At 46.7% G+C, this 26,984-nt stretch overlaps 1 protein-coding gene across 2 annotated transcripts in view; it reads right to left on the bottom strand.

The window, feature by feature from the left end:
- Positions 1–26,984, bottom strand: part of GPT2 (glutamic--pyruvic transaminase 2) — a 59,804-nt gene that overhangs the window by 14,406 nt on the left and 18,414 nt on the right. For both annotated transcript variants that reach the window (XM_068260084.1, XM_068260085.1), the window contains exons 2-8: positions 22,207–22,296; positions 18,673–18,781; positions 13,464–13,597; positions 12,179–12,422; positions 7,697–7,776; positions 3,884–4,020; positions 2,907–3,081 (exon numbers count right to left, since the gene is read on the bottom strand). In XM_068260084.1, coding sequence (XP_068116185.1) covers positions 2,907–3,081; positions 3,884–4,020; positions 7,697–7,776; positions 12,179–12,422; positions 13,464–13,597; positions 18,673–18,781; positions 22,207–22,296 — 969 coding nt within the window. The remainder of the gene's footprint in view (positions 1–2,906; positions 3,082–3,883; positions 4,021–7,696; positions 7,777–12,178; positions 12,423–13,463; positions 13,598–18,672; positions 18,782–22,206; positions 22,297–26,984) is intronic.

Here is a 26,984-nt window from a genome sequence, read left to right as displayed (position 1 = left end):
GCCTGGAGCACACCAAAAACTGCTAGCAGATCCGCAAAATGCTAGCAGATTTTGAAACACTTTTTCTTATTTTTCTGTAGCATTTCACCTAGCATTTTGCGGTTTTGTAAAGCGTTTTTGGTATAGTAGATTTCATGTATTGTTACAGTAAAGCTGTTACTGAACAGCTTCTGTAACAAAAACGCCTGCAAAACCGCTCTGAACTGCCGTTTTTCAAAGCGGTTTGCGTTTTTCCTATACTTTACATTGGAGGCAGAAACGCCTCCGCAATCCAAAAAATGCCTCACCTCGGGAGTATGCGTTTCAGCAAAACGCCTCCCGCTCTGGTGTGCACCAGCCCATTGAAATACATTACCCAAGCGGATCCGCAGCCGCAAGTGGATCGCAAAACGCTGCCGAACCGCTCTGGTGTGCACTAAGCCGGATGGTGCTAATGTAGCATGTAGCAGGGTGACTGCTTTGTGGTATTGGTTTGTGCATGCATTTGCATGAGCATTGCCTCATGAATAGCCAATTAGGCCAGATTTGCAATGTCAGACTTGCTAGGGTAAGGCCTCTTTTCCATGGACTGTGAATAGGCAGTGAAATGCCTCTCAAACTCTCACAACTGCTCACTGCTGCCTGGTAACTGCTTGCCGCTGCCTGGTAACTGCTTGCCGCTGCCTGGTAACTGCTTGCCGCTGCCTGGTAACTGCTTGCCGCTGCCTGGTAACTGCTTGCCGCTGCCTGGTAACTGCTTGCCGCTGCCTGGTAACTGCTTGCCGCTGCCTGGTAACTGCTCGCCGCTGCCTGGTAACTGCTCGCCGCTGCCTGGTAACTGCTCGCCGCTGCCTGGTAACTGCTCGCCGCTGCCTGGTAACTGCTCGCCGCTGCCTGGTAACTGCTCGCCGCTGCCTGGTAACTGCTCGCCGCTGCCTGGTAACTGCTCGCTGCTGCCTGGTAACTGCTCGCTGCTGCCTGGTAACTGCTCGCTGCTGCCTGGTAACTGCTCGCTGCTGCCTGGTAACTGCTCGCTGCTGCCTGGTAACTGCTCGCTGCTGCCTGGTAACTGCTCGCTGCTGCCTGGTAACTGCTCGCTGCTGCCTGGTATCTGCTCGCTGCTGCCTGGTAACTGCTCGCTGCTGCCTGGTAACTGCTCGCTGCTGCCTGGTAACTGCTCGCTGCTGCCTGGTAACTGCTCGCTGCTGCCTGGTAACTGCTCGCTGCTGCCTGGTAACTGCTTGCTGCTGCCTGGTAACTGCCTGGTATCTGCTCACTGCTGCCTGGTAACTGCTTGTTGCTGCCTGGTATCTGCTCACTGCTGCCTGGTAACTGCTCGCTGCTGCCTGGTAACTGCTTGCTGCTGCCTGGTAACTGCTTGCTGCTGCTGCCTGGTAACTGCTTGCTGCTGCTGCCTGGTAACTGCTTGCTGCCTGGTAACTGCTTGCTGCTGCTGCCTGGTAACTGCTTGCTGCTGCTGCCTGGTAACTGCTTGCTGCTGCTGCCTGGTAACTGCTTGCTGCTGCCTGGTAACTGCTCGCCGCTGCCTGGTAACTGCTTCTTGCTGCCTGGTAACTGCTTGCTGCTGCCTGGTAACTGCTTGCTGCTGCCTGGTAACTGCTTGCTGCTGCCTGGTAACTGCTTGCTGCTGCTGCCTGGTAACTGCTTGCTGCTGCTGCCTGGTAACTGCTTCTTGCTGCCTGGTAACTGCTTCTTGCTGCCTGGTAACTGCTTGCTGCTGCTGCCTGGTAACTGCTTGCTGCTGCTGCCTGGTAACTGCTTGCTGCTGCCTGGTAACTGCTTGCTGAGCACACAGCTCAACAGTCAGTGGAAAAAAGGCCTTAAACTTGGTGATTGAGCACGCATACAATTTCTCATGCAAAGTACTTCTTCTTGTTTGAAGGTTGAGGCACTTAGTCTATTATATATATATATATATAATGTGCAATGTAATGTAAACCACAAACTATTGTGTAAAACAATTATTTTTAGCACAAATTCGCTTTAAAAAGTACCTGAGACGTTGTAAATAGCAGCATTTATACTTACTCGGGACTTTCTCCAGTCCCATGTCATCACTGGGCTCCCCAATCGTCCTACCACTCTTCTACAATCTCTCTTGGTGATAGGGTCCAGTTGCTCTCCATTGCCCATGCATGGTCTGGCTGTACTCCCCCCCCCCCCCCCCAATCGTGCAAATGCTGCTGGGGTAACGTTCTGCGCAGGTGCAAAGCACTCGAGGCAACAGGATGCTATGGATGGGGTGCGCGTGCAGCCAGGCATGCATAGTGTAAAGGCGCAAGATGCAAGTGCTGCCATTTAGACCGTTTCAGGTATCTCCTATGTTGCTGTCACTTACAGTAGGTAGTAGGACAGAAGCGACAGGTTTTGGACTAGTCCATCTCTTCATGGGGGGGGGGAATTCTCAGGGATGTGTTTATTTTCAAAAGCACTTAGTGAATGGCGGTTGCTCTGTCCAAATGCTAAAAAACTGTGTACCGAGCAGGGAAGCTGGCCAGCATCATTGATTAAATCCTTTTTAGGGAATAGCTTTATAAAGAATAAAAGCCTGGCTGAGAATCCCCTATGAAGAGATGGACTAGCCCAAAACCTGTCGGTTCTGTCAGATTTCTACTACCTACTGTAAGTGACAGCAACATGGGAGAAAAGTAATTTATGGCTCATTTTACTCTGGGAAAAATGTACTTATTTGTATAGGTTTGCACATATTTTAAAATGTAATTTTTTTTCGACATAGTGCCCCTTTAAGAGGAGGAATTTCAGAGAATAAACAATTCTGTCTGCGTTGGGCCACTGACCTTCTTTAAAGGTCATATTTTATCTTACACGGTCCTCTGTCCATAAGCAGAGCATTATCAGTGCTGTGTAGATTTTCCCGCTCCCATAGAGTGCAGTAAGAGGCATACCTGGATAAACTGCTGGTGGGATTCCTCGCTGGGCCGTGGCGGGTTCACCACAATATCCATAGCTGCCTGGCCAGACACCGGGGGGCAGAGTCGGACTGACAGCATCTTCACCAGCTGTGCTTGTATATCCGGGTGCAGGTTCAGGATCTCCATATATCCTCCTCGGTACCCACACCTGGCACAATGGAAAACACATACTAAAGCTCACAGCGCTGGGGGATTTAAGATGAGAATCCAGCTACAGTATAGGCGTAAAGGAAGGCGTAATGTAAGCGGTTAGTGAAGTCGAATACAACTCAATAGTAGTAGTTGAATAGTAGCATATTGGTAAATCAGCTCTGTTGCCATTAAAGGAACATTATCAAACCAAGTGTTCTAAAATGACAATGTACAAATAATGTCTAAGTAGCTGTGTAAACATTTTCCTACTTTTCATGTTAAATATCAGAGGCAAAAGCTGCAATTCATTGTGTGTAGACTTTAGCTGTGTTTGGAATGTCTCATTTGCAGAGGTCAATCACTGCAGTCTGACATGCTAAGAATAGTGTAATATTGAAGCAGAGTTATATGAAATGCCTCAGGTGTCAGGTTTCACATACTATTACAAATGTTTATGTCGCACATAAGATACATTTCTTCTGCTCTCTGCAGACAACTCTCAGAGACAGGCAGATGTTGAGAGCTTTCTCTCACACACACAGGTTTAACAGATGTAGTGTGAGGGAATCAGCCTCCCCCCTCTTCTCATGGTTCACTCAGCTGTCAGATTTGACGACACTGAAGTGTAAAAGGAATTTGATAACCGTAAACAAAGAGATAAGCATTGAAATGTATACACCCGTACTTAGCAGCACTTCCCAAACTATTCCTATCTCAATAGAAAAAAACATGTTAATTGATAGTGTTCCTTTAAGTTGATGTGCTTGTGTGCTGATCATCGCCTAGAATGACAGGCTCATAGGATCCTGGGAACTTACTCTCCCATGTAGCCTTTAGAGGTGGAGTGGAAAGAGGCGAGCTCCACATTATTGCTGTACTCCAGCCCCATCTCACACAAGACTTTCTTGAAGGAATGGAACTGGCAGCTGTCAGAGTAGACATTATCCTGGTAGACCTGCACAAAACATCATCAATCAGAAAAGCAACACTTATACAAAAATTCTTCTATGTCTGTGAGACACACACAGCAATAAAAGGATTATTAGCGGAGAGCAGAAATCTGAATATATCTGTCAAATATAACTGCTGTTTGGTTCCTGATGGTGGGTTTTAGGTTTTTTTTTTACCTTATTTACGTATGCAGCCAACTTCAGCATTAAATTCCAAGCGGATTCACCTCATTCCTGCCGCAGAACGAGGTATTTATGCCCAAAAAATAGCCCAGCAAAGTTCCACGAGCTCGCAGATGTTCCTTCCTGGAAGAGGCAGAGCTGTGCACAGTAGCTCTGCCTCCTCTCCAGTCAATCTCCGCCTCTCCCCGCCCCTCTCAGTCTTCTTTCACTGAGAGGGGCAGGGAGAGGCAGAGATCGGCGGAGATTAGCTGGATAAGAGGCAGAGCTACTACGCTCAGCTCTGTCTCCCCTGGGCAGCAAAATTGCAACTTTTAGGGCCTGTTTCCACTACACGCAGATTCTGCATGCAGAAAACTGACTCCAATGAATGCCTATGGGCCTGTTTCCACTGACCGCGATTTTTCTGATGCAGATTTCCCATAGGCATTCATTGGAGTCAGTTTTCTGCATGCAGAATCTGCGTGTAGTGGAAACAGGCCCTTAAAGAGAATCTGTATTGTTAAAATCGCACAAAAGTAAACATACCAGTGCATTAGGGGACATCTCCTATTACCCTCTGTCACAATTTCGCCGCTCCTTGCCGCATTAAAAGTGGTTAAAAACAGTTTTTAAAAGTTTGTTTATAAACAAACAAAATGGCCACCAAAACAGGAAGTAGGTTGATGTACAGTATGTCCACACATAGAAAATACATCCATACACAAGCAGGCTGTATACAGCCTTCCTTTTGAATCTCAAGAGATCATTTGTGTGTTTCTTTCCCCCTGCATCTCTCATGCACTGAAGTTTCAGGCTGCTCGTTTCTTCCTGCAAATAGCTTTGCCCTTGTCTAATTCTTCAGTATGTGAAAGCCCAGCCAGCTCAGAGGACGATTTATCCAGCTTGTAAAAGATAAGAGAGAAGAGAGAAGCTGCCCTAACCCTAAATAACACACAGGCAGTGTGCAGAGAGGGGCCTGCAAGGGGGAGTTCATAGCAGAACCACAACACTGAAGAACTTGGCAGCCTTCCAGACACAGGCCGACAAGTCTGACAGGGGAAAGATACATTGATTTATTACAGAGACTGTGATAGCAGAAAGTGCTGCAGTAAGCCAGAACACATTAGAATAGCTTTTTGAACTTGTAGGATGATAAAAAACAGGATGCAATTTTTGTTACGGAGTCTCTTTAAGGTTGTGGAACATTGCTGTACTATTTATTGAGCATAAAATAACTTATTTTGCTATGAGAATGCGGCAAATCCGCTTGGAATTTAATGCTGAAGCTGGCTGCATACGTAAATAAGGTAAAAAAAAAAACTAGACTTCAGTGTCCCTTTAAGTCCAACTTATTATTTTAAGTGCACTTTTTCTCAAAAGAGAAAATACTGCACAAGTCTAACTTTTTTCTTTAAGACGACTTTTACACTTGCAGGCAATCTTTGCATTGCGTTATCCTATTTTACTGCAAGGGGCCACAAAAGCAATGAAAGTCTATGAAGACTCACACTGCGGTGCGGAAATATCCGAGCCAACGCAAGGGCTGCAACGCATTACCGCAAGAGCCGCGCTTAACACACGGTGCACGGGGTGATGGAATCAATCGGAAGTTTCCGGCACAACGGGACGCGGACAGTGTGCTAGGTCCCAATGCCTTGTATTGTTGTTTTGTTACCCAGCGGTAAAACAGGGCAACACAATGCAAACTAGCAAAACAAATGTAAAGGGGGCCTCAAGGAAAAAATACTGGCTGGACCGTATCATTTTCATTAGGTGTCCTACCTGAACTGAGAGGGGTATGGAGTAGGGCTGCACGATTTTAGGGAAAAATCGAAATTGCGATTTTTCTCTCAGAAATTGCAATTTCGATTTTTCCCCGATTTTTTTTTTAAAATGCTGGGGGGGGAGGGGGTAGGAGAGGTTGGTCCGCAATGCCCGGTCCTGTCCGTAATACTTTGCTTCTGGCCCCGCTGTGCGCGGATTGGCCAGAAGCAGTGAATATGTATGAGAGTTAATGAGCGGGGAAGGGGGGGCGGATCCACTCCAGCAAGCGGCCGGGCACATGCAGCATTACCAATCACTGGCTAGCGATTAAATGACGGCAGCGGTAGGCGGAGCTGTATGCTCTACAGCTCCGCCTACCACTGCCGTCATTCCATCGCTAGCCAGTGATAGGTAATGCTGTATGATGTGCCTGGCCGCTCGCTCTAGTGGATCCGCCCCCCGCTCATTAACACTCATACATATTCACTGCTTCTGGCCAATCCGCGTACAGCGGGGCCAGAAGCAAAGTATTAAACAGCAGACCGAAAAAACCGATGGTACTGACGATCAGCAGATCGTCTTGCCACGAACCGCGGTTTCGGTTTTAAACCGAAAAACCGTGCAGCCCTAGTATGGAGGCTGCCATACTTCCTATAAAAACAATGCACATTGCCTGGCTGTCCTGCTGAGCCTTTGCCTTGAATACTTTTAGTCATAGACCCTGAACAAGCATGCAGATCGGATGTTCAAGGCTGGATTAGCTGCATGCTTGTTTCAGGTGTGAGTCAAACACTACTGCAGCCAAAGACATCAGCAGGACTGCCAGGCAACTGGTATTGTTTTACAGGAAACAAATATGGCAGCCTCCATACCCCTCTCTCAGTTCAGGTGTACTTTAACCACTTAAGCCCACAGGGTTGTTTATTTTTTGCATCTGAGCAACTTTCACCTCCCATTCATTTGCCAATAACTTTATCACTACTCATCACAATGAATTGGTCTATATCTTGTTTTTTCCGCCACCATTTAGGTTTTCTTTGGGTGATAAATTTTGCTAAGAATTAATTTATTCTAAATCCATTTTAACAGAAATACTAAGAAAGAAATGGAAAAAAAATTCTCATTTCGGCCATTATAGTTTGAAATTAATACATGCTACCGTAATTAAAACCCATGTATTTTATTTGCCCATTTGTCCCGCTTGTTACACCATTTAAATTATGTCCCTATCACAATGTATGGCGCCGATATTTTATTTGGAAATAAAGGTGCATTTTTTCAATTTGCATCCATCATTATTTACAAGCCCTTCATTTAAAAATAATATTAATATACTTCGACATGTATATTTAAAAAGTTCAGACCCTTCGGTAACTTTTTTTTTTTAATTGTAATTTTTTTTTTTTAATTAAAAATTTGATTTGGGTAATTTATGGTGCGGGAGGTAAACAGCTAATTTTAAATGTAAAAATGTATTTACTTAATAAAAAAATGGATGTGGGTGTAGTTTTACTATTTGGCCATAATATGGCCACAGTCAAAAAGTCCCATTCATTGATCGCTGGGCTAACGGCCGGCGGCAGGAGCGTGCGTGGCCGCGCGGGAGCACGCTCAGCCTATCTGGACGAGAATGTTCGTCCAGATAGGCTTAAGTGGTTAAGGAATACATCACTGACCCAAACAGTAATTTTATGTGTTGGGATTTTACAAACATATACATTGTGACTGAATTGGAAGACATGAATATCTGGTTACCTCATCTGCCAATAGGAAGAGCCCTTCCTCACAAGCAAAATTAATCACTTCCTCTATGCAGCGGCGGCTCTGGACTTGTCCTGTGAAAGGAAGGAGACGTTAATGTTAGGATCGGCTTCTAAGGGCATATTCACAGTGGGAAGTTGCCTTGTGATGTGACATTAAAGAGACTCTGTAACAAAAAGGTCATCCTGTTTTCTACCATCCTACAAGTTCCTAAACCTATTCTAATGTGCTCTGGCTTACTGCAGCACTTTCTACTATCACTGTCTCTGTAATAAATCAATGTATCTTTCCCCTGTCGGACTTGTCGCCCTGTGTCTGGAAGGCTGCCATCTCTTCCGTGCTGATCTGTTATGCACAACCATCTCCAGGCCCCTCTATGCACAGTCCCGTGTGTGTGTTATTTACATAAGCCAGCAGTGTCTCTGCTCTCTTATCAGTGAAAGAGAGCTGGATAAAAATCCTCCTCTGATAGGTTGTGAAAGGAGCTGGCTGACACATACTGAGGAATTACAGACAGGGCAGAGCTGTCTGCAGGAAGAAACGATCAGCCTGGCTGTCACTATTCAGTGCATGAGAGCTGCAGGGGACATAAGATAAACACACAAATGATCTCTTGAGATTCAAAAGGAAGGCTGTATACAGCCTGCTTGTGTATGGATGTATTTTCTATGTGTGGACAGACTGTACAACCTACTGCAGGCTTTGGTGGCCATTTTGTTTGTTTATAAACAAACGTTTTAAAGCTGTTTTTGACTACTTTTAATGCGGCAGGGAGCGGCGAAATTGTGACAGAGGGGAATAGGAGATGTCCCCTAACGCACTGGTATGTTTACTTTTGTGCGATTTTAACAATACAGATTCTCTTTAAAGAGTAACTGTCGGTCATAAAATCAAAAATCAATTCTTTATTTGTATCTGGTAAACAAGTAATAAGGATGCTAACCAGGCAATCCAAAAGTTAAAATCACTATTACTTTTCTTGTTGATAAATGATCATTCCTCAGTTTACCTGACTTATTTGGTACACAAAAAGGAAGTTGCAGGGCATGCTGGGTTGTCCTATTTTGCTTCTCTACTTCCCCCTCAGACTTAACTAATGCAGCCCGATTGGCTGAAGCCTCTTTCCCTCCCACACCTCAGTTGCTCTCTGTTTGGCCAATATTTCTCATGCTGAGACGATGCACTTTCTATAGTGAAGGCAATGCATACACATTTCAGGCAGAGGAGAGCAAAGGAGGAAATAACATCAGGATTGGCTTCAAAATAGCCACACTTAAAGAGACACTGAAGCGAAAAAAAATATATGATATAGTGAATTGGTTGTGTACTATGAATAATTACTAGAAGATTAGCAGCAAAGAAAATATTCTCATACTTTTATTTTCAGGTATATAGTGTTTTTTCTAACATTGCATCATTCTATAATATGTGCAGATTACACAACACTCAGCATTCAAAATGAGTCTTTCAGAGCAGTCTGTGAACTAATGACCTCTCCTCTAGCAGAGGAAAAGTAAATAGTCCAGGAACAGTTGAGATAATAAAAGTCAGATAACAGCCCTCTCCACGACTAACTCAGTCGGAGAGCTTAATGGCTTGTTTGCATAGAGATAACAACTGGAGTTTCTCAGCTCTTCCTGTACTGGAAACAATTAAGGTAGCCTACACTGGTCGATTTGCCATCAGATTCGACCAACAGACAGATCCCTATCTGATCGAATCTGATCAGAGAGGGATCGTATGGCTACCTTTACTGCAAACAGATTGTGAACCGATTTCAGCCTGAAACCGTTCACAATCTGTTGTGGTGGTGGTGCTGCCGCCGCTTCCCCCCATCCCACATACATTACCTGCTCCGCCGGCGCGACTCCCGGGTCTCTCTCCGCTCTTCTTCTCCGTCTCCGCTCTGGTCTCCGGCTCCAGCATGCTTCACTTCTTCCTGCCCGGCAGGAAGTTTAAACAGTAGAGCGCCCTCTACTGTTTAAACTTCCTGCCGGGCAGGAATAAGGGAAGGCATGCCGGAGACCAGAGCGGAGAAGAAGAGCGGAGACGAGCGGGGGCAGTCGTGCCGGCGGAGCAGGTAATGTATGCGGGCTCTATTGCGTCGGTCGTCGGGCACTCGAACGCCGCTAGCGATGCGCTCTTTACCCGCGGGCGATCGACGGTTATTTTCCGCACGGCGCGATTGACGGGATCGGACGAAATGGATCGAAATTCGACGTGTAGCGCGAACGATTGCCAGCAGATTCGATCCCAGTGATCGAATCTGCTGTCGAAACGGCTGTAAATCGGGCCAGTGTATGGCCAGCTTTACACTGATGCATCTGATCTTAATGTTTTATTTCTTAGCTGTACTACACATACAAATCATAATATCATTTTTTTTTCACTTTAGTGTCTCTTTAAAATGGGAAATTTTCTCTTTTTTTACAGTAGAAAAAAATCACTAAAATCAAAATGTGGACAGTGCAATACATGTGTTGTGTAAGTACAGCAAGTATTTATCTACTTATACGTGCGATTTTTTATTTCTGACATAGTATGGCTGACAGCTCATCTTTAAAGTCGCAACACAGCATTACAACGCAAAATAAAAAAAAAAAGGTGGCAACGCACATTAACGTGGCATACAGTAGATACAGTAGAGCATACAGGCAATGAATAATATCTCTGTTTAACCACTTAAGTGCCAGCGGTTTCTGCCCACTTAAGGACCAGAGAAAGCTGGTACAAGAAACGGCGGAATAACGACGAATCGCCGCACATACCTGCCGCAATCGCCATCACCGCTGCGCGTCGGGAACCTGTGACTGCAGAGTTCCTGTGAGCCGGTCAGGAGCAGCTTACATTGGCTCCTGACCCTGCCTATCAATGTAAGCCAATGAAAGCGGCTCCTGGCCGGCTCACTGGGCTCTGCCGTTATAGAGACGGCAGAGAGAGTGAGCTGCGGTGGGGAGATAGCAGCGAGATCGGCGGGAGCGACGACAGCGGCGAGAATGCGTGTCGGTGTATTGAAATCTACGCCCTGCCAGCCAGATAGCCATCAAAACAGGGCGTACATTTCAATTAAAGCAGTCCTTAAGTAGGTAACGTTTGCGTTTAGAGGTATCGCACTGCAAGCAGTGAGTTACCATAACGCAACATTTACAACCCGACGTTAACATCGCACTGCAAATGTCATGTAGCCTTAACATTAGTGTAGTACCCTGCGTTATGACTATATAATGCAGAACAATAACGTCCCACTGTGAATGCGACCTAAACCACATGAATGCAAAGCCTTGTCTTGTGCATTTTAGGAATGTTGTTCAGTTTCCCCCGAGGCAATACAACAAACATCTGAGTGTCTATTCTGAGATTTTCTGTTTCTTGTGATTCTGAGATCAGTGAAATGTTCTTAACCGCTTATGTAAACCTATGGAGTGCAGCCGCCCTTTACAGTCATTCTGCAGACCGATCAGGATTCGGATTGAGAGCGCTCAGTAGGACTGCTATCATGAAAAATTGTCAAATTGAAAGTTTGAAGTACATTAAAACACAAATAAAAAGTACATTTCTTACAAAGTAAAATGTGCTGTCACATACAGTAGGTAGTAGAAATCTGACAGGTTTTGGACTTGACCACCTCCTCAGGGTTTTCTTTATTTTCAAAAGCACTTAGCTAACAGCAGGGGCTCAATCAAACCGTGACGTAGGAAGCCATTCAGCATGACGGGTCAAAGAAAAAAAAAAAAAAAGTTCTACTTACCTGGGGCTTCCTCCATCCCCTGGCAGCCGATCTGTCCCTCACCGCAGCTCCAGTGTCCCCAGATCCTCTCCGTTGCAGAAGCCTCGCCAGGTCGGTATCTGTGCCTGCGCGCCCCTCGCGATTTCGCTCATGTAGCTTGGAGCACAGAACGCTCTCGGCTACCGGAGTGCGAGTGACGTGGCAACAGTAGATGCCAACCTGCCAAGGTCAGCATCTGCAACGGAGAGGATCCGGGAAATATACAAAAATGAGCTTTTTTTTCTTATAAATAAAACAAACCTGACAATCGCAGCAGCAATCAGAGACCACCAAAATAAAGCTCTATTCGCGAAAAGAAAAGGGGGTCAAATTCATTTGGGTGCCAAGTTGCATGGCCGAGCAATAAACTGTTAAAGTTGTGAAGTGCTGAATTGTAAAAAATGGCCTGGTCACTAGGGGGGTGTAAGCCTCTGGTCCTCAAGTGGTTTACAGGAAATAAACATGGTAGCCTCCATATCCCTCTCACTTCAGATGTCCTTTTAAAAACCTCAGATTTTCAGTAGATTCAATAACACTGTAAAAGGAAACTTGCTCTGCCACATGTGGGGGCACTCATCATCCAGGGAACAATTTGATGTAGGTTTGGTTGCACTCGATTAGATCCACTGATGCACTGTACATTTTAGAGCATCCAATCGGCTTGCACCGCATCAGAGTGGCTGCGTGATGTCACTGGGGGCTGGGCTTACCTGTGGGGTTGCCGGGATTGATAATACACAGCACTTTGGGATTGCAGTACTCCCTGGCCTGGTATAAAGCTCGTTTCAGTTCATTGACATCCAGCGCCCAGCAATGGTCCTCGTCCAGGTAATAGTTCACCTGAACTGCATCGAGCTCAGATATGGCGGCTGAGTAGAGCGGATACTGCGGAATGGGAATCATGACTCCGGTGCGGGATTTCCCATCCCCAGACACGAGGATCTTCAGGATACTCTGCAAGGGTTAAAGAACAAACTAATTACCCTGCGCAATAACGACATGTGTGACTTTAACCCCTCGGGGCCGGCCGCCAAACCCCCCTTAAGGACCAGGTGTTTTTGCTGAAGGGGGGGGCGCATTTGGGGGGTTAGGGCAGCCGGATCCCTGCAGGGGCTTGCTGGGCATAGTGTCCCCTGTGTGGCCAGGTGTCCCACCCTTTAGTCAGCAGCCATCACTCACCTTCCAGGCTCCAGCGATGAGCTGCAGTAGACACCTCCGCTCCGGTTGGCATCTCTGCTCCTACTGCCAGTCAGTTCTGGGTCGCGGCTTGATGACGTCATCAAGCCGGGACCTGGCGTTGGGGAGCACTGATCGTCGCAGGAACGGCAGGGAGGTGAGTGGATCCTCTTCTTTCCCCCCTTACCGCTGCATCAGTAACAGGGATCAATATGACTGCGTGATCGCTTCGCTCGCGATCACATGGCTTGGAGCGTTCTGCACAGAAGTACAGCGTTTGCACAGAACGCTCCAGACCAAGTGAACATTATCGTGAGCGGAGCAGTTGGCATCTGCAATGGAGGGGACCCCAGGACACCAGAGCTGCGACGTGGGACAAATCAGATGTTTTTGACTGGAGTCTGAATAGATTTACCCCCTTGCTTGTTTCAGGTGTGTGATTCAGAGACACAACTGATGCATGAAAGATCAGCAGGGCTGCCGGGCAACTGGTATTGTATAATAGAGGAAATAAATATAGCAGCCTCCATATCCTACTATTTGGAACATTATTCAAACAGTGATCAGCACACACTGTAGCTGGTACTATCCATAGAGGCACAGAGTAACACACTGGATGTGATTTACCGGTACACTAAAAAATGAACAACAATTAAAAATAATAAAGATTCTTGTAATATCAGTGAATCAGGCCCCACTTTAAGAACATACAGTATGTACGCTAATACTTTAGGCTGGAAAAGGACTACAGCTTCTCTACACATCATAAAGACATAACAGCAACCAGAAAGACATACCACCAGCCTGCCCTGTACTCACAGCTATGCCATCGCTGGCTCCGGTGGTGAGATAAATGCTGTCGGGATCTGCAGGGATTCCACCATCTCTCCTCTCTATATACTGAGCCACGTCTTGCCGGATACACCTCACCCCTTGGCTATCGCTGTAAGATCCTGAGTGAGAAAAGTAATAAGTCATAAGGGGTATAACAACAACAAAACATGGACCCCAACCCCCCTTCTGCAAAAATGGCAAGGGGCCCCTTCCTAGGAAAAATACTCACCTAGAAGTCAGAACTGCCCATAGTCACCTGCCTCTCCACCGCCTGCTCTGTTCTGATGCAGGCATTCTGCACACTCTCATGGGGGGGGGGGGGGGGGGGGGGGAACAACTTGCGTCCATCCAAATACACAGGCACCTACATGCACTCATGCTGCCATGGGGTATGCGCTCACACTGCCTGCGTCTTGCTTTATGCTGGATACACACGGTGCGTTCGCGCACTCGATTTCCTGCTCGATGCCCGTCGATTCCTTTATTTCCAACATGTCCGATTTGGATTTCGATGGATCGTTAGGTCGATTTGGCATACTTTGCATGCGAATCGACCTAACGATCCATCAAAATCCAAATCGGACATGTTGGAAATAAACAAATGGACGGAAATCGAGCGGGAAATAGAGTGTGCGAACGCACCGTGTGTATTCAGCATTAGCTGGATTGCAAGTATTTGCTTTTGGGTGTGCATTAGGAGTGACAAGACACAGAAAACACAAGAGCTGGAGGCAAAAACGCCACACCTATAAAGCAGCAGAAAACTGCCCAGCAGTCGCACATACAACAAAGGTTTAGCTAAAACTTCTTAAGAAGAAAAACAAACAAACACTTTCAGTAGGTGATAGCAAGGAACTCCAGTGACGTTACACATAAGACAGGTGCAAGCATGGAGCAGCTGTACAAAGGAGCAGCTAAAAAAACGCATGTCAAGAATGGGCGCCCGCTAAATAGTGAGCTTCTAGTCTGCCCGCTATGTGAACTTGGATGGGGGGGGGAAAATCGGTGTTTGGGGGTAATTAATTGCCCACCGGAGGAGGGTTCTGCATGAGTAGGGAGAGGCTAGGTCATAGTAAAATACTGGCAAATATGACTGATATCTCGCTATATAAATTAGTAGAATATTGAAATATTTACTGATATTCTACTACCGCTATATTATGCACTTAAGTGAAGAAAAAAACAAACAAACGAGTTCTACTCACCTGGGGCTTTAGTAGAACTCTTTTTTTTTTTCACTTAAGGTTCACTTTAACCACTCTACCCCCGCCCGTACGAATTTCTCCGTCCCTTTTTCCATCCTTTAACCCCCAGGGACGGAGAAATCCGTACTTTCCGCGCTCCCGCCGCTGCCCGCGCTCCCGCTCGTAAACACGCCACCCGCTGCTAGTAAACACGCCACCGCCCGCTCGCCCGGAGATCAATGAACGGGAAAATCCATTCCCGTTCGTTGATCTAAGCCCCGCAATGATCCGCTGCTCTCCGATGGGCAGCGCGATCATTGTGAAAAAAAACTCACGTGTCCAGCCTCCTTATACGCTCGGAGGTCGCATTAGACAAAAAGTTACTGTTGCCATCTTGTGGCCAAATAGTAAAACTACACCCTAAACATTTTTCAAACACAAATGAATTAGTTATACACAAAAAATTAACTCATTACCTCCCACACTCCCCAATTTTTTTATTTTGTAATGAAATTTTTTTTTAAAACATTTTCAATTAAAAAAAATACATAAATAGTTACCTTAGGGACTGAACTTTTTAAATATTTATGTCAAGAGGGTACAACACTGTTACTTTATAAACTATAGGCTTGTAATTAGGGATGGGCGCAAAACTGAAAAAAATGCACCTTTATTTCCAAATAAAATATTGGCACCAAACATTGTGATAGGGACATAATTTAAATGGTTTTATAACCGGGAAAAAAGGGCAAATAAATTTCATGGGTTTTAATTACAGTAGCATGCATTATTTAAAAACTGTAATGGCCGAAAACTGAAAAATAATTTTTTCCCACATTTTTCCTATTTTCCCATTAAAACACATTTAGAATAAAATAATTTTTGGCATAATGTCCCACCTAAAGAAAGTCTAATTGGTGGCGGAAAAAACAAAATATAGTTCATTTCATTGTGATAAGTAATGATAAAGTTATAGACGAATGAATGGAAGGAGCGCGGAAAGGTGAAAATTGCTCTGGTGCTCAAGGGGTAAAACCCCTCAGTGGTGAAGTGGTTAAAGGACATCAGAGGTGAAAATAAACTGAGAAGAAAAACAATTGTATCTATCCTCCTCCTAAAAATGGCTTTTTAAGATAACCTACAGTTTTATTTTATTGTTTCATTGTCTCTGCTCAATGACACCTTCATTGAAGTATGCCAGAGCACAAATCTATGAATTATTGACCCTTTTTATCTCTTTCCTGCTCTCAGAAGCCATTTACTGACAGGAAAGTGTTTTATGGCTGTAATTACTTTCCAGTGAGGGTTATGCTATAGTCTGACCCACTCCGACCTGGTCCTGACCCAAACAGAAACTGTCACTTGCATACCTGATGTTTAACTCTTTCAGGCAGAAAAAGGAACACGGCCTAGTTATTTGTGTGCTATGGCCTGTCACCTCTATTGTCCTTTAAAGAGACACTAACATAAAAAAGTCCCCCCAGTGATACTTACCTTGGTAGGGGGAAGCCTCTGAATCCTAACAAGGCTTCCCCCGTCCTCCTCCATTCCATGGTGACAGCGCTGGCTCCCCCAAAACCACAGCCAACAAGGGATGTCAGCTGTGGAGCAGTAGCACCTTCTGCTCGGGCTCAGTCAGAAAAAGCTGGGCCCAATTCGGGTCTGGTGTACTGAGCAGGCGATTAGCGCAGGAGAGCAGACCTGACTGGCTCCGCTATTTAGGCCTGATCCCAAGCAGAGAGCTGCTACTGCCCTGGAGAAGGTAAATATTTACACACCTGCTGTTCGGGGGCTTCTAGCACTGCCACCGTGGGAGGGCGGAGGATGGAGAAGCCTTGTTAGGATCCGAAAGCTTCCCTCTCCTGAGTTAAGCATCCCCCAGTTTTCTTTCGATGAATTTTTATTTTTGGTTCAGGCTGCGCCCAAATTAGCGTGCAGCGTTTTTAAATATCCGCCTGTACAAAGCAGTAAGTCACAACCCTGGATTGCAGTGCACCTGAAACATGAATGCTTGCTCTAAAGAAATAAGCAACCATGAATTTAGCCTTTAACTATTTGGGGAAAAAAAAGTAAATTTTCACATTATGCATGTCCTTACACATCCACTATTCCAATGATATTTTAGCAATTATCTCTATGGTCTGTTGTACCCTGAGGGAGGGCTGCAAACTTCTAACTAATAAAACAAATTTAAAGCCCTTCTTCATCCACAAGTCATTGTTTTTTTTTTTAAAAAGAATGTTTTATTTAGTTAACAATATTATAACAATGCATAGCACAAAACATTAGGGGGACAGTGGCCGGCGTCACAAGGCCGATTCCCGCAAGACTTTGTGCTGAAATTGATCAGGAATCGGCCTGCGGTTTATGGTGGCCAACAGATTTCTCTGTGCTCAGATTTGACCCTTCGAACTTTCCTGCAGTAAAAATTTTATCTCCAGCCGTCTCATAGTGTTATTTGGCTGTTTAAGTTCTTTAGAATACGAGACAGTCTTCCACTAAGCTGTTGACAAGCTCAAAGAAGCTCTTTTGCTTAATATATATATTTGCATATAAGCCGACCCACGTATAAGCCGAAGTACCCACTTTTCCCTGAGAAACCAGGAAAAAGTGATCGACTCTTGTATAAGCCCCCTCCCCAGTATAGCCCCCTCCATAGTAGCCAGATGTACCCCCAAGTAAAAGTCAGCAACCTTCTATAGCTTGCCCCGAGGATGATACAAATGTGCCTCAAGAAGCCACTAGATGGCGTCATAGATATGAGACATAGCGATTGCCACACAGGAAGAATCCCAGATCACTGCACCGCTGACACATTGCTTACACGCTCCGCTCCACAAGCCGGGGACACAGGTAGTCTTGAGCAGCGCACTCTGCACACCATGTTGCAGGTGATCGGGGGCAGGGACACAGCACAGAGCCAGCTGGTAAGAGCAGGATCACTAGTGCACGATCCTTACACTCCTCTGCCAGTAACAAAAGCTGCTCCACCATCCGTTCTGCTCCACTGACTCGCATACAAGCCGAGGGTAGTAACATCTCAGCACCTTTTTGTGCTGAAAAATTAGGCTTATACACGAGTAAATAAGGTAGATAAAAAAAGTCAAGTTTCTAAACTCTTCCTGGACGGGAAAACAAAAAGGTTCTTCACACAGTTTCTTAGTAGGGCTAATATCATGTATGTATGCTTATCTCGTGTCACTTCATGTTCACTTTACCGAACATACAGCAGGGTCCTCTGTCCACAAAACTACCTCTGATACCAATATGAGCTCCCTGAAGTCCTAATCATGACATTCACACTGGGGCTCCCAGCTGGATTTCTTCAGATACTGGAGAAGGACCTTCACATAACTGCAGCGAACCTCCCGCTGACACTTCTGGTAGTGGCATGGCAACCATTATTGCATACAGAGACATCAGAACAATGATGAGGCCAGGAGGATCGTGGATGTTCATTTGATGTGTGGAAAATAGATGGGTCCAGTTGGGGACCATACATGTCAAACTCCAGCCCGCATGCCAAATCTGGCCCACAGAGCCATTACAATTGGCCCTCAAGAGGTTTCCCTACTTTGCATTATGTTTAGCCCACTCTAGACCACCAGGGAAGCTATACTGCAGGTAAAGCCCTAGATTACCAGGAAAACTATATGGAAGAGGGAGGGGGAAAGCATGCAACACCAGGGAACTGTATAGGAGAGGGTGGGGGGGCCTCTAGACACCAGGGAACCATATAGGGGAAGGAGGGCCACTAGACACCGGGGAACTGTATAGGGGTTGGAGGGTGGCCATTAGACACCTGGGAACTTTATAAGGGAGGAAGGTGGCCAGTAGACATGGAGGTTGGCCCATGACTTGGTCCCCGTGTACAATTTCGTCCCTCTTTGTATTTGAGTTTGACACCCCTGGTCCAGACGTTATACACCCTTATGACTACGGAGGGGGTTTCGTGGATACATAGCTTACAAATGTATAATCCCAGTATTAAAGAGTTTAATGCCGCTCACCGAGGCTCTGTCCCCCACAGGACTGCAGGATTCTGCTGGCTCGGTTCTTTGCATCCGCTGGGAAGTGTGGGCTCTCCAGGAGGTCAGGATAGGTGCAGAGGGCCACGACCTGCAAATATTGGCATAGACAGTAAACATGGATTTCGTATTACAAGGAAAACATTTAAAGGGTACCTGTAACTTTAGAAAAGGCAAAAGTTAGACACCATAGTTGAGGGAAGCCTCTTGATGTTATTCCAGAGTCTTCCCAGTTCTTCCTCCAACGTGCCATTGCAGTGCTGGGACCCCCCAAACCTTCTCTCAAGGGCTTGCAACAGAGACCAGAGGCACTGCGCTGGCGCAAGACGTCTGAAATAGCGCAGAGCTGCTGAGGCTTGGGTTTTTCTGCCTAGCATCAGGGCTGGCCCTGACTTTTCGCTGCCTGAGGCAAACTTGTGAGAATGCCCCCCCTTTCCGAACGATCGCACAGCACAGCATCTGAAAATGCACTCCGATTCATTTAATTCAAATTAAACACTGCTGTTCTCCTGCCTCCTCCCTCTCCACTCACTGTCAGACTCCTCACACAGCACAACAAGCTGCTTTTCCCCAATGATGATCTCTTCACCTCGCTCACAGTACAAAAATGCTTCCCCTGTAATCTCTGTCCCTGATGCAAATGTTTCACCTTGCTTCATGAGAGAACCGGCCCTGCCTAGCATGAACAGCTCTGTGCTGCTGCAAAGACACAAGTCATCCTGCGCTTGTTCATGGATAGGAGCACGGCTGCAAACTTTCAGACGGTCCTGGCGATAACGCAGTGGTCTGGAGGACGAAATGAGAAACCACCGCAGGATCCAGACTCTACCGAGGCAATTATCTATTTGCTTGATGGAAAAGACCTAAGGAGACAAATTTAACTTCCCCAAATGTGACCAAAATGGAATTATAAATTTCAGAATAATGCTTTATGTCCACTTTGTTTCTGTGGGAGTTTATCGGTATAAAAACGGCATTGTTTTGGGCGTGCCTTCATGGATAAGTGGTTCTGAACATATACCCTTTAAAGTCAATGGGAAGCGCATTTAAAAAAATGAGACAGATACTTACCCAAGGAGAGGGAAGGCTCTGGTTCCTATAGAACCTTCCGGCTCCTCTCCTGGTCCCCTCGTTCCAGTGCTGGCTCACCCGGTAGCAGAATTTGACTAATTTAGTCAAATACTTCTTTACCCGGCCGAAGGAGGCTTCAGAAGTCTTCAGGGAGCCCGAGTGCTCCTGAAGAAGGGCGGCCCTGCACTGCACCTGCGCAAGCACGCTCTTTTGCACACTCACGCCTGTGCAGTATGGAGCCGCACGTCTTCAGGAGGACACGGCTCCCGAAGACTTCCACATACCCTTTCGGTGGGGGATTGAAACTGGAGGGAGCCAGCACAGGATAGAGGGCACCGAGAGAGGAGACAGAAGGCTCTATATGACCCCGAGCCTTCCCTCTCCTTAGTTAAGTATTTGCTTCATTTTTTTAACGTGGTTCCCATACCCTTTAAAGAGACACTGAAGCGAAAAAAAAATGATGATATTATGATTTGTATGTGTAGTACAGCTAAGAAAAAAAACATTAAGATCAGATACATCAGTCTAATTGTTTCCAGTGCAGGAAGAGTTGAGAAACTCCAGTTGTTATCTCTATGCAAAAAAAGCTATTAAGCTCTCCAACCAACTTAGTCCTGGAGAGGGCTGTTATCTGACTTTTATTATCTCAACTGTAATTGAACTGTTTACTTTTCCTCTAGCAGAGGAGAGTTTATTACTTCACAGACTGCTCTGAAAGACTCATTTTGAATGCTGAGTGTTGTGTAATCTGGACATTTTATAGAGTGATGCAATGTTAGAAAAAACACTATATACCTGAAAATAAAAATATGAGAATATTTTCTTTGCTGCTAATCTTCTAGTAATTATTCATAGTACACAACCAATTCATTATATCATATATTTTTTTTCCGCTTCAGTGTCTCTTTAAGGGCCCATTCTCACTTGTGCTATTACCAAGGCACTACCGCGATTGCCGCCGATCGTGTGTGTTCTTCAATTAGCAGCAATCACAAAACGTGTTCCCTGCAGCATTTTGCCGCCATTCTGGAGCGATCGCAATACAGTGCTTATAAAAAGCTCTGAATCGCGAGAGTGTACAGTGATTTTACTGGGCTAATCGCGGTAAAATCACCTGCACAAAACGGTAGCACTAAGAGCTACCGTTTTGCGACTCACAAGTGTGAATGGGCCCTAAGGGTTCATTCACAGTACAAGAGCTTTTCCGGACCGCACTTTGTGATTTTAAAAGCTCCTGCTAATGTAATGCTATGTGCCTGTTCTCACTGGAGCGATGGGATTTTGTAAAAATAAACCCATAGCATTGCATTAGCTTCTAAAATCTCTAGTGCTTAAAAAGCTCTTGTAGTGTGAATCAGCCTTTACAAAGCAATTTTTCGGGAATAACTTGATCGGCATGTAACTAGAAAAAAAACGAAAAAAACCCCAGCTGAGAACAATACACCAGCCCTCAAACCCGACATCTACTGCTGATTCAGCTGGTTTGGAGATGTCACAGGAACCTGTTAAGGGGCCCATACACAACGATTTTCCTGCCGATATACAGCAGATTCGATCACTGTGATCGAACGTGCTGTGAAATCGTTGTGCAAACGCAAACAATTGATTTCCATCCAAAAATCAATCGTTCCCGTCGAGCCGTCCGTGCGGAAGATTTTTCTCGATCGCCGGCGGGTCGGGAGTGCGTTGATAGCGGCGTTCGAATGCCCGGTGACCGACGCAATACATTACCTGATCCGGCTGGCGCGTATCTCCCCGGTCTCTGCTGTTTTCTTCTCCACTCTGGGCTCCAGCTTCACTGAACTTCCTGTCCCGGCAGGAAGTTTAAACATTAGAGCGCCCTCTACTGTTTAAATTTCCCCGGACAGAAAGAAGTGAAGCCAGCCAGTCCGGAACCCAGCGGAGAAGAAGACATCGGTGACAGCGGGGACACTCGCCGATGGAGCAGGTAATGTATGCAGGAGGCAGCGGCAGCACCACCACAGATTGTGGTCGGTTTCATGCTGAAATCGATTCACAATCTGTTTGCAGTAAAGGTAGCCATACGATCCCTCTCTGATCAAATTTGATCAGAGAGGGATCTATCTGTTGGTTGAATCTGATGGCAAATCGATCAGTGTATGGCCACCTTTAATCTGGTGTGCACAATGGCTTTCCACAGATGAACTATTCAACTAACATCACAGTTAGGGCTGGTGCACACCAGAAAAGCTTTTTAAACGCTAGAGATTTAAAAATCTCTAGCTAATGCAATGCTATGGGGAATTTGTACGAAATCGCATCGCTCCAGTGCGCACACTGATAATATTAACAGGAGCTTTTAAAATCACAAAGTGCTCAGAAAAGCTCTTCTGGTGTGCACCAGCGCTAATATTAGGAGATTACAGTGCTGAAACCGTTCTGGCTCTACTGAATAGCTTTGGGGTGGCAAACTACTGCAGTTACCTGTCGAAGAAATGTGATTGGCTGCTGTCCCATGGCATGTGCATCTCCAATGTTAGCTTTGATGACCTCATCAAAAGGCTTCTTAATCCCCTGGAGGGAAGGAAAAAATATTGAATTAGCGGAAAAAAAACATGTTGAAAAGAATTAAGGATAAGCTGACAATTACGGTAAGTGGAAGGGTGATTAATGATTAGACACAGAATATTTATATTGCACTTTTCTCCTGGATGAGTGCCAGAGCTGCAGCCACTAGGGGGCGTTCTATAGGCAGTAGCAGTGTTAGGCCAGAGCTGCAGCCACTAGGGGGCGTTCTATAGGCAATAGCAGTGTTAGGCCAGAGCTGCAGTCACTAAGGGGCATTCTATAGGCAGTAGCAGTGTTAGGCTGGGGCTGCAGCCACTAGGGGGCGCTCTATAGGCAGTAGCAGTGTTAGGCCAGAGCTGCAGCCACTAGGGGGCGCTCTATAGGCAGTAGCAGTGTTAGGCCGGAGCTGCAGCCCCTAGGGGGCCCTCGATAGGAAGTAGCAGTGTTAGGCCAGAGCTGCAGCCACTAGGGGGGCTCTATAGGCAGTAGCAGTGTTAGGCCAGAGCTGCAGCCACTAGGGGCGCTCTATAGGCAGTAGCAGTGTTAGGCTGGGGCTGCAGCCACTAGGGGGCGCTCTATAGGCAGTAGCAGTGTTAGGCCAGAGCTGCAGCCACTAGGGGGCGCTCTATAGGCAGTAGCAGTGTTAGGCCAGAGCTACAGCCACTAGAGTGTGCTCTATAGGCAATAGCAGTGTTAGGCCAGAGCTGCAGCCACTAGGGGGTGCTCTAGAGGCAGTAGCAGTGTTAGGCCAGAGCTTCAGCCACTTGAGTGTGCTCTATAGGCAGTAGCAGTGTTAGGCCAGAGCTGCAGCCACTAGGGGGGCCGCTCTATAGGCAGTAGCAGTGTTAGGCCAGAGCTGCAGCCACTAGGGGGCGCTCTATAGGCAGTAGCAGTGTTAGACCAGAGCTGCAGCCACTAGGGGGCGCTCTATAGGCAGTAGCAGTGTTAGGCCAGAGCTGCAGCCACTAGGGGGTGCTCTATAGGCAGTAGCAGTGTTAGGCCAGACAGAGCTATAGCCACTAGGGCGCGCTGTATAGGCAGTAGAAGCGCTAGGGAGTCTTGCACAAGGTCTCCTCACTGAACAGGTACTGGCTTACTGAACAGGAACAGCAGATATTCGAACCATGGTCTCCTGTGTCCTGTGAGACAGAGCCCTTAAAGGGGAACTGAAGTAAGAGGTATACGGAGGCTGCCATATTTATTTTCTTTTAATCAATACCAGTTGCCTGGCAGCCCTGCTGGTCCATTTCTCTGCAGTAGTATCTGAATAACACCAGAAACAAGCATGCAACTAATCTTGTCAGATCTGACTTTAAAGTCTGAAACACCTGATCTGCTGCATGCTTGTTCAGGGGCTATGGCTAATAGTATTAGAGGCAGAGGATCAGCAGGACAGCCTGGCAACTGGTATCGCTTAAAAAGAAATAAACATGGCAGCCTCCATATAACTCTCTCTTCAGTTCACCTTTAACCACCTTAGCGGTATGGACGAGCTCAGCTCGTCCATTACCGCCAGAGGGTGCCGCTCAGGCCCTGCTGGGCCGATTTTGATGAAATAAAGTGCAGCACACGCAGCCGGCACTTTGCCAGCCGCGTGTGCTGCCTGATCGCCGCCGCTCTGCGGCGATCCGCCGCGAGCAGCGGCGAAAGAGGGTCCCCCCAGCCGCCTGAGCCCTGCGCAGCCGGAACAAATAGTTCCGGCCAGCGCTAAGGGCAGGATCGGAGGCGGCTGACGTCAGGACGTCGGCTGACGTCCCTCCGCTCGTCGTCATGGCGACGAAGTAAGCAAAGCCGCCGGAGGTGATCAGAAGAACGCTTCCGGAGACCCCTCTAGTGGGCTTTCATGCAGCCAACTTTCAGTTGGCTGCATGAAATAGTTTTTTTTTTAATTTAAAAAAAAAAACCCTACCGCAGCCGCCCTGGCGATCTTAATAGAACGCCAGGGTGGTTAACCAGCACACTATCCAGCCATGTTCTGTCTTTTTAGGGCTAGCTCACACCATCGCCCGTTTCCTTGCACTTTAATACAGAGGACAGGCATAAAGTGCTGATGCTTTCCTACGGTCCCTGCCTGATGTTTGTTGCAATCTACAGCAGGAACATTCTGACAGCATGCATTCTTCAGGACACTGCATCCCTATCAGCGACCGCAGGTTCTGTCAATGGAGCACGCTTGTTGTGGCATCTTTATTTCATCCCATTCGATTAAATTGTTAGAAGTATGGCCACCTTTAGTTTAACCTCCCTGGGGTTATAATTATTTCCAGATTTAAGGTCTAAAAGCCGTATCATTTTTTTTTAACAAGCTTTTAGACCCTAAAAACTAGAAAAAAAACAAAAAAACATACCACAGAGAGATCTGCAGCAGCTCCTGCATATAACTCAGGCTCCCTGCACACTGCATGCTATTCCAATTCCAATTTTTAATCGTTACTGCATGCTGCATTTTTTCCTCAGTTTTTGTGTTGATTGCATTCAGGGAAAACTGGAATTGCAAATCGGAATCTGAATTGCAAAACGGATTTGCAGTGTGCAGGGAGCCCGACTCAGGCTCGGGATTACCGCTCTGAGCTGCAGATTTCAATCCCGAGCCTGACTCGCGCCACTTTTTTCATCAGCAGGGGGATTTTAAGGTTAGGTTACCAAGTATTAACTATTGGACTCAATACCGATTATTAACTATTGGAATCGACTAGTAGATAATCTGTCATTTTACCGATATTCTACCAGCGGCTATATCCGGCACGGTTTTTACATGTACGCCTTCCAGCGCTCTCTGCTGCAAGTTACTAGGCATTAGTTAGCGGGATTACTGGTGGGAGGGCAGAAGATGCCGTTCTCACTGAAGTTCCACATAATAGAGAACTGCAGAAGAGGAAGCATTGGGGTTTGGTGTTGGGGATCACTCCCCTGCTCTCTCAGCAATCATGGTAACAATACCAGCAGCAGTGGGACATAAGCAAAGGGGTCAGGACACTTCACTGTGCCCTTGGCAGGGCCCGGATTTTCCATAAGGCAGTGTAGGCATGTGCCTACAAGCGCCTTATATGAGAGATGCACCCCCCCCCCTTCCTCATATCACTGACCTTAGGAGCTTACACCCTAATTCTTGTCTCATGTCACAAAGGATGATATGAGACAGTGATTAGAGTGTAAGATTCTAAAAAACAGTTAGTGATTTAAGGAAGAAATTAGAGTTCAGAATATTTTTACTTGGGGTGGGGCCTGTGTTCAGGGGCGGTGCTTAGGGCACCAGAACGTCTATGCCTACAGGCCTCTGAGTCGTAAATCCGACCCTGGCCCTTGGCGTTAACCTATAGACTCAATAATTGGGAGAAAAAAAAAATCTATATAATCCTTGGTTTTATTCAAATATGTGCCGTATACATTTTCTGCAGGGGTATCGCCCGTTTCTGTCATCTAGATCAGCGTTTTTCATCAAGTTGAAGAACCCTTCCTAGGCCTTCTCAATTACCCCATGGGGTACCCATACCATGTGTAGAGAGTCTAGGTTCTTGATTAAAGGACAACTGTAGTGAGAGGTATATGGAGGCTGCCATATTTATTTCCGTTTAAGCAATACCAGTTGCCTGGCAGCCCTGCTGGTCCATTTAGCTGCACTAGTGTCCAAATCACACCAGAACCAAGCATGCAGCTAATCTTGTCAGATTTGACAAAAATGATATGCTTCATGCCTGTTCAGGGTCTCTGGCTTAAAGTATTAGAGACAAAGGATCAGAAGGATAGCCAGGTAACTGGTTATGCTTAAAGAGAGTCTGAAGCGAGAATGAATCTCGCTTCAGACCTCATAGATAGCAGGGGCATGTGTGCCCCTGCTAAACCGCCGATATCGCGCCGCTAAACGGGGATCCCTTCACCCCCAAATCCCCTCCGTGCAGCCGGGGAGCGCTTCCGCATTGGTGCAGGGCTAACCGCCACAGCCCTGCCTCCCGCGCGTCTATCAGACGCGTACCTCTGCCTCTCTCCCGCCCCTCTCAGTCTTCCTTCACTGAGAGGGGCGGGGGAGAGGTGGCGATGCGCGTCTGATAGACGCAACTAGAGGCAGGGCTGCAGCCGTTAGCCCTGCCTCTAGGAAGGGAAAATATACGACCAACTTTGCAACCAAGTTTTGCGGGGGTGGGTTTGGGGGTGAAGGGACCCCCGTTTAGCCGCGGGATATCGGCGGTTTAGCAGGGGCACACATGCCCCTGCTAACTATGAGCTCTGAAGCAAGATTTATTCTCGCTTCAGAGTCTCTTTAACCACTTGCCGACCGTGCACTCGGCAAAGTGGCAGCTGCAGGACCAGCAACACAGTTCTGCGTCGCCGGCTGCAGGCTAATTAATCAGGAAGCAGCCGCTCGCGCAACTGTCGATTCACGGCGGGGGGCTCAGTGAATAGCCTGCGGGCCGCCGATCGTGGCTCGCAGGCTAAATGTAAACACAAGCGGAAATAATCCGCTTTGTTTACATTCCTACAACGCTGCTAACAGTAGCAGCGTTGTACCAGATCAGCGATCCCCGGCCATACAGCGGCCGGGGATCGCTGTCACATGACAGGCAGGAGCCTGTTAGAGGCTGCACAGGACAGATCCGTTCCTGTGCAGCCTCTGATCTCCGGGGTAGGGAGGTAGGAGAGGGAGAGGGGGAATCCTGCAGTGGAGGGGGCTTTGAGGTGCCCCCCCCCCCCCCCGC

Source organism: Hyperolius riggenbachi, chromosome 11 (genome assembly GCF_040937935.1).
Source record: "Hyperolius riggenbachi isolate aHypRig1 chromosome 11, aHypRig1.pri, whole genome shotgun sequence".
Lineage (NCBI taxonomy): Eukaryota > Metazoa > Chordata > Amphibia > Anura > Hyperoliidae > Hyperolius > Hyperolius riggenbachi.
Note: the sequence above shows the minus strand (reverse complement) of the source record. Positions and strands in the feature narration are given on the sequence as shown.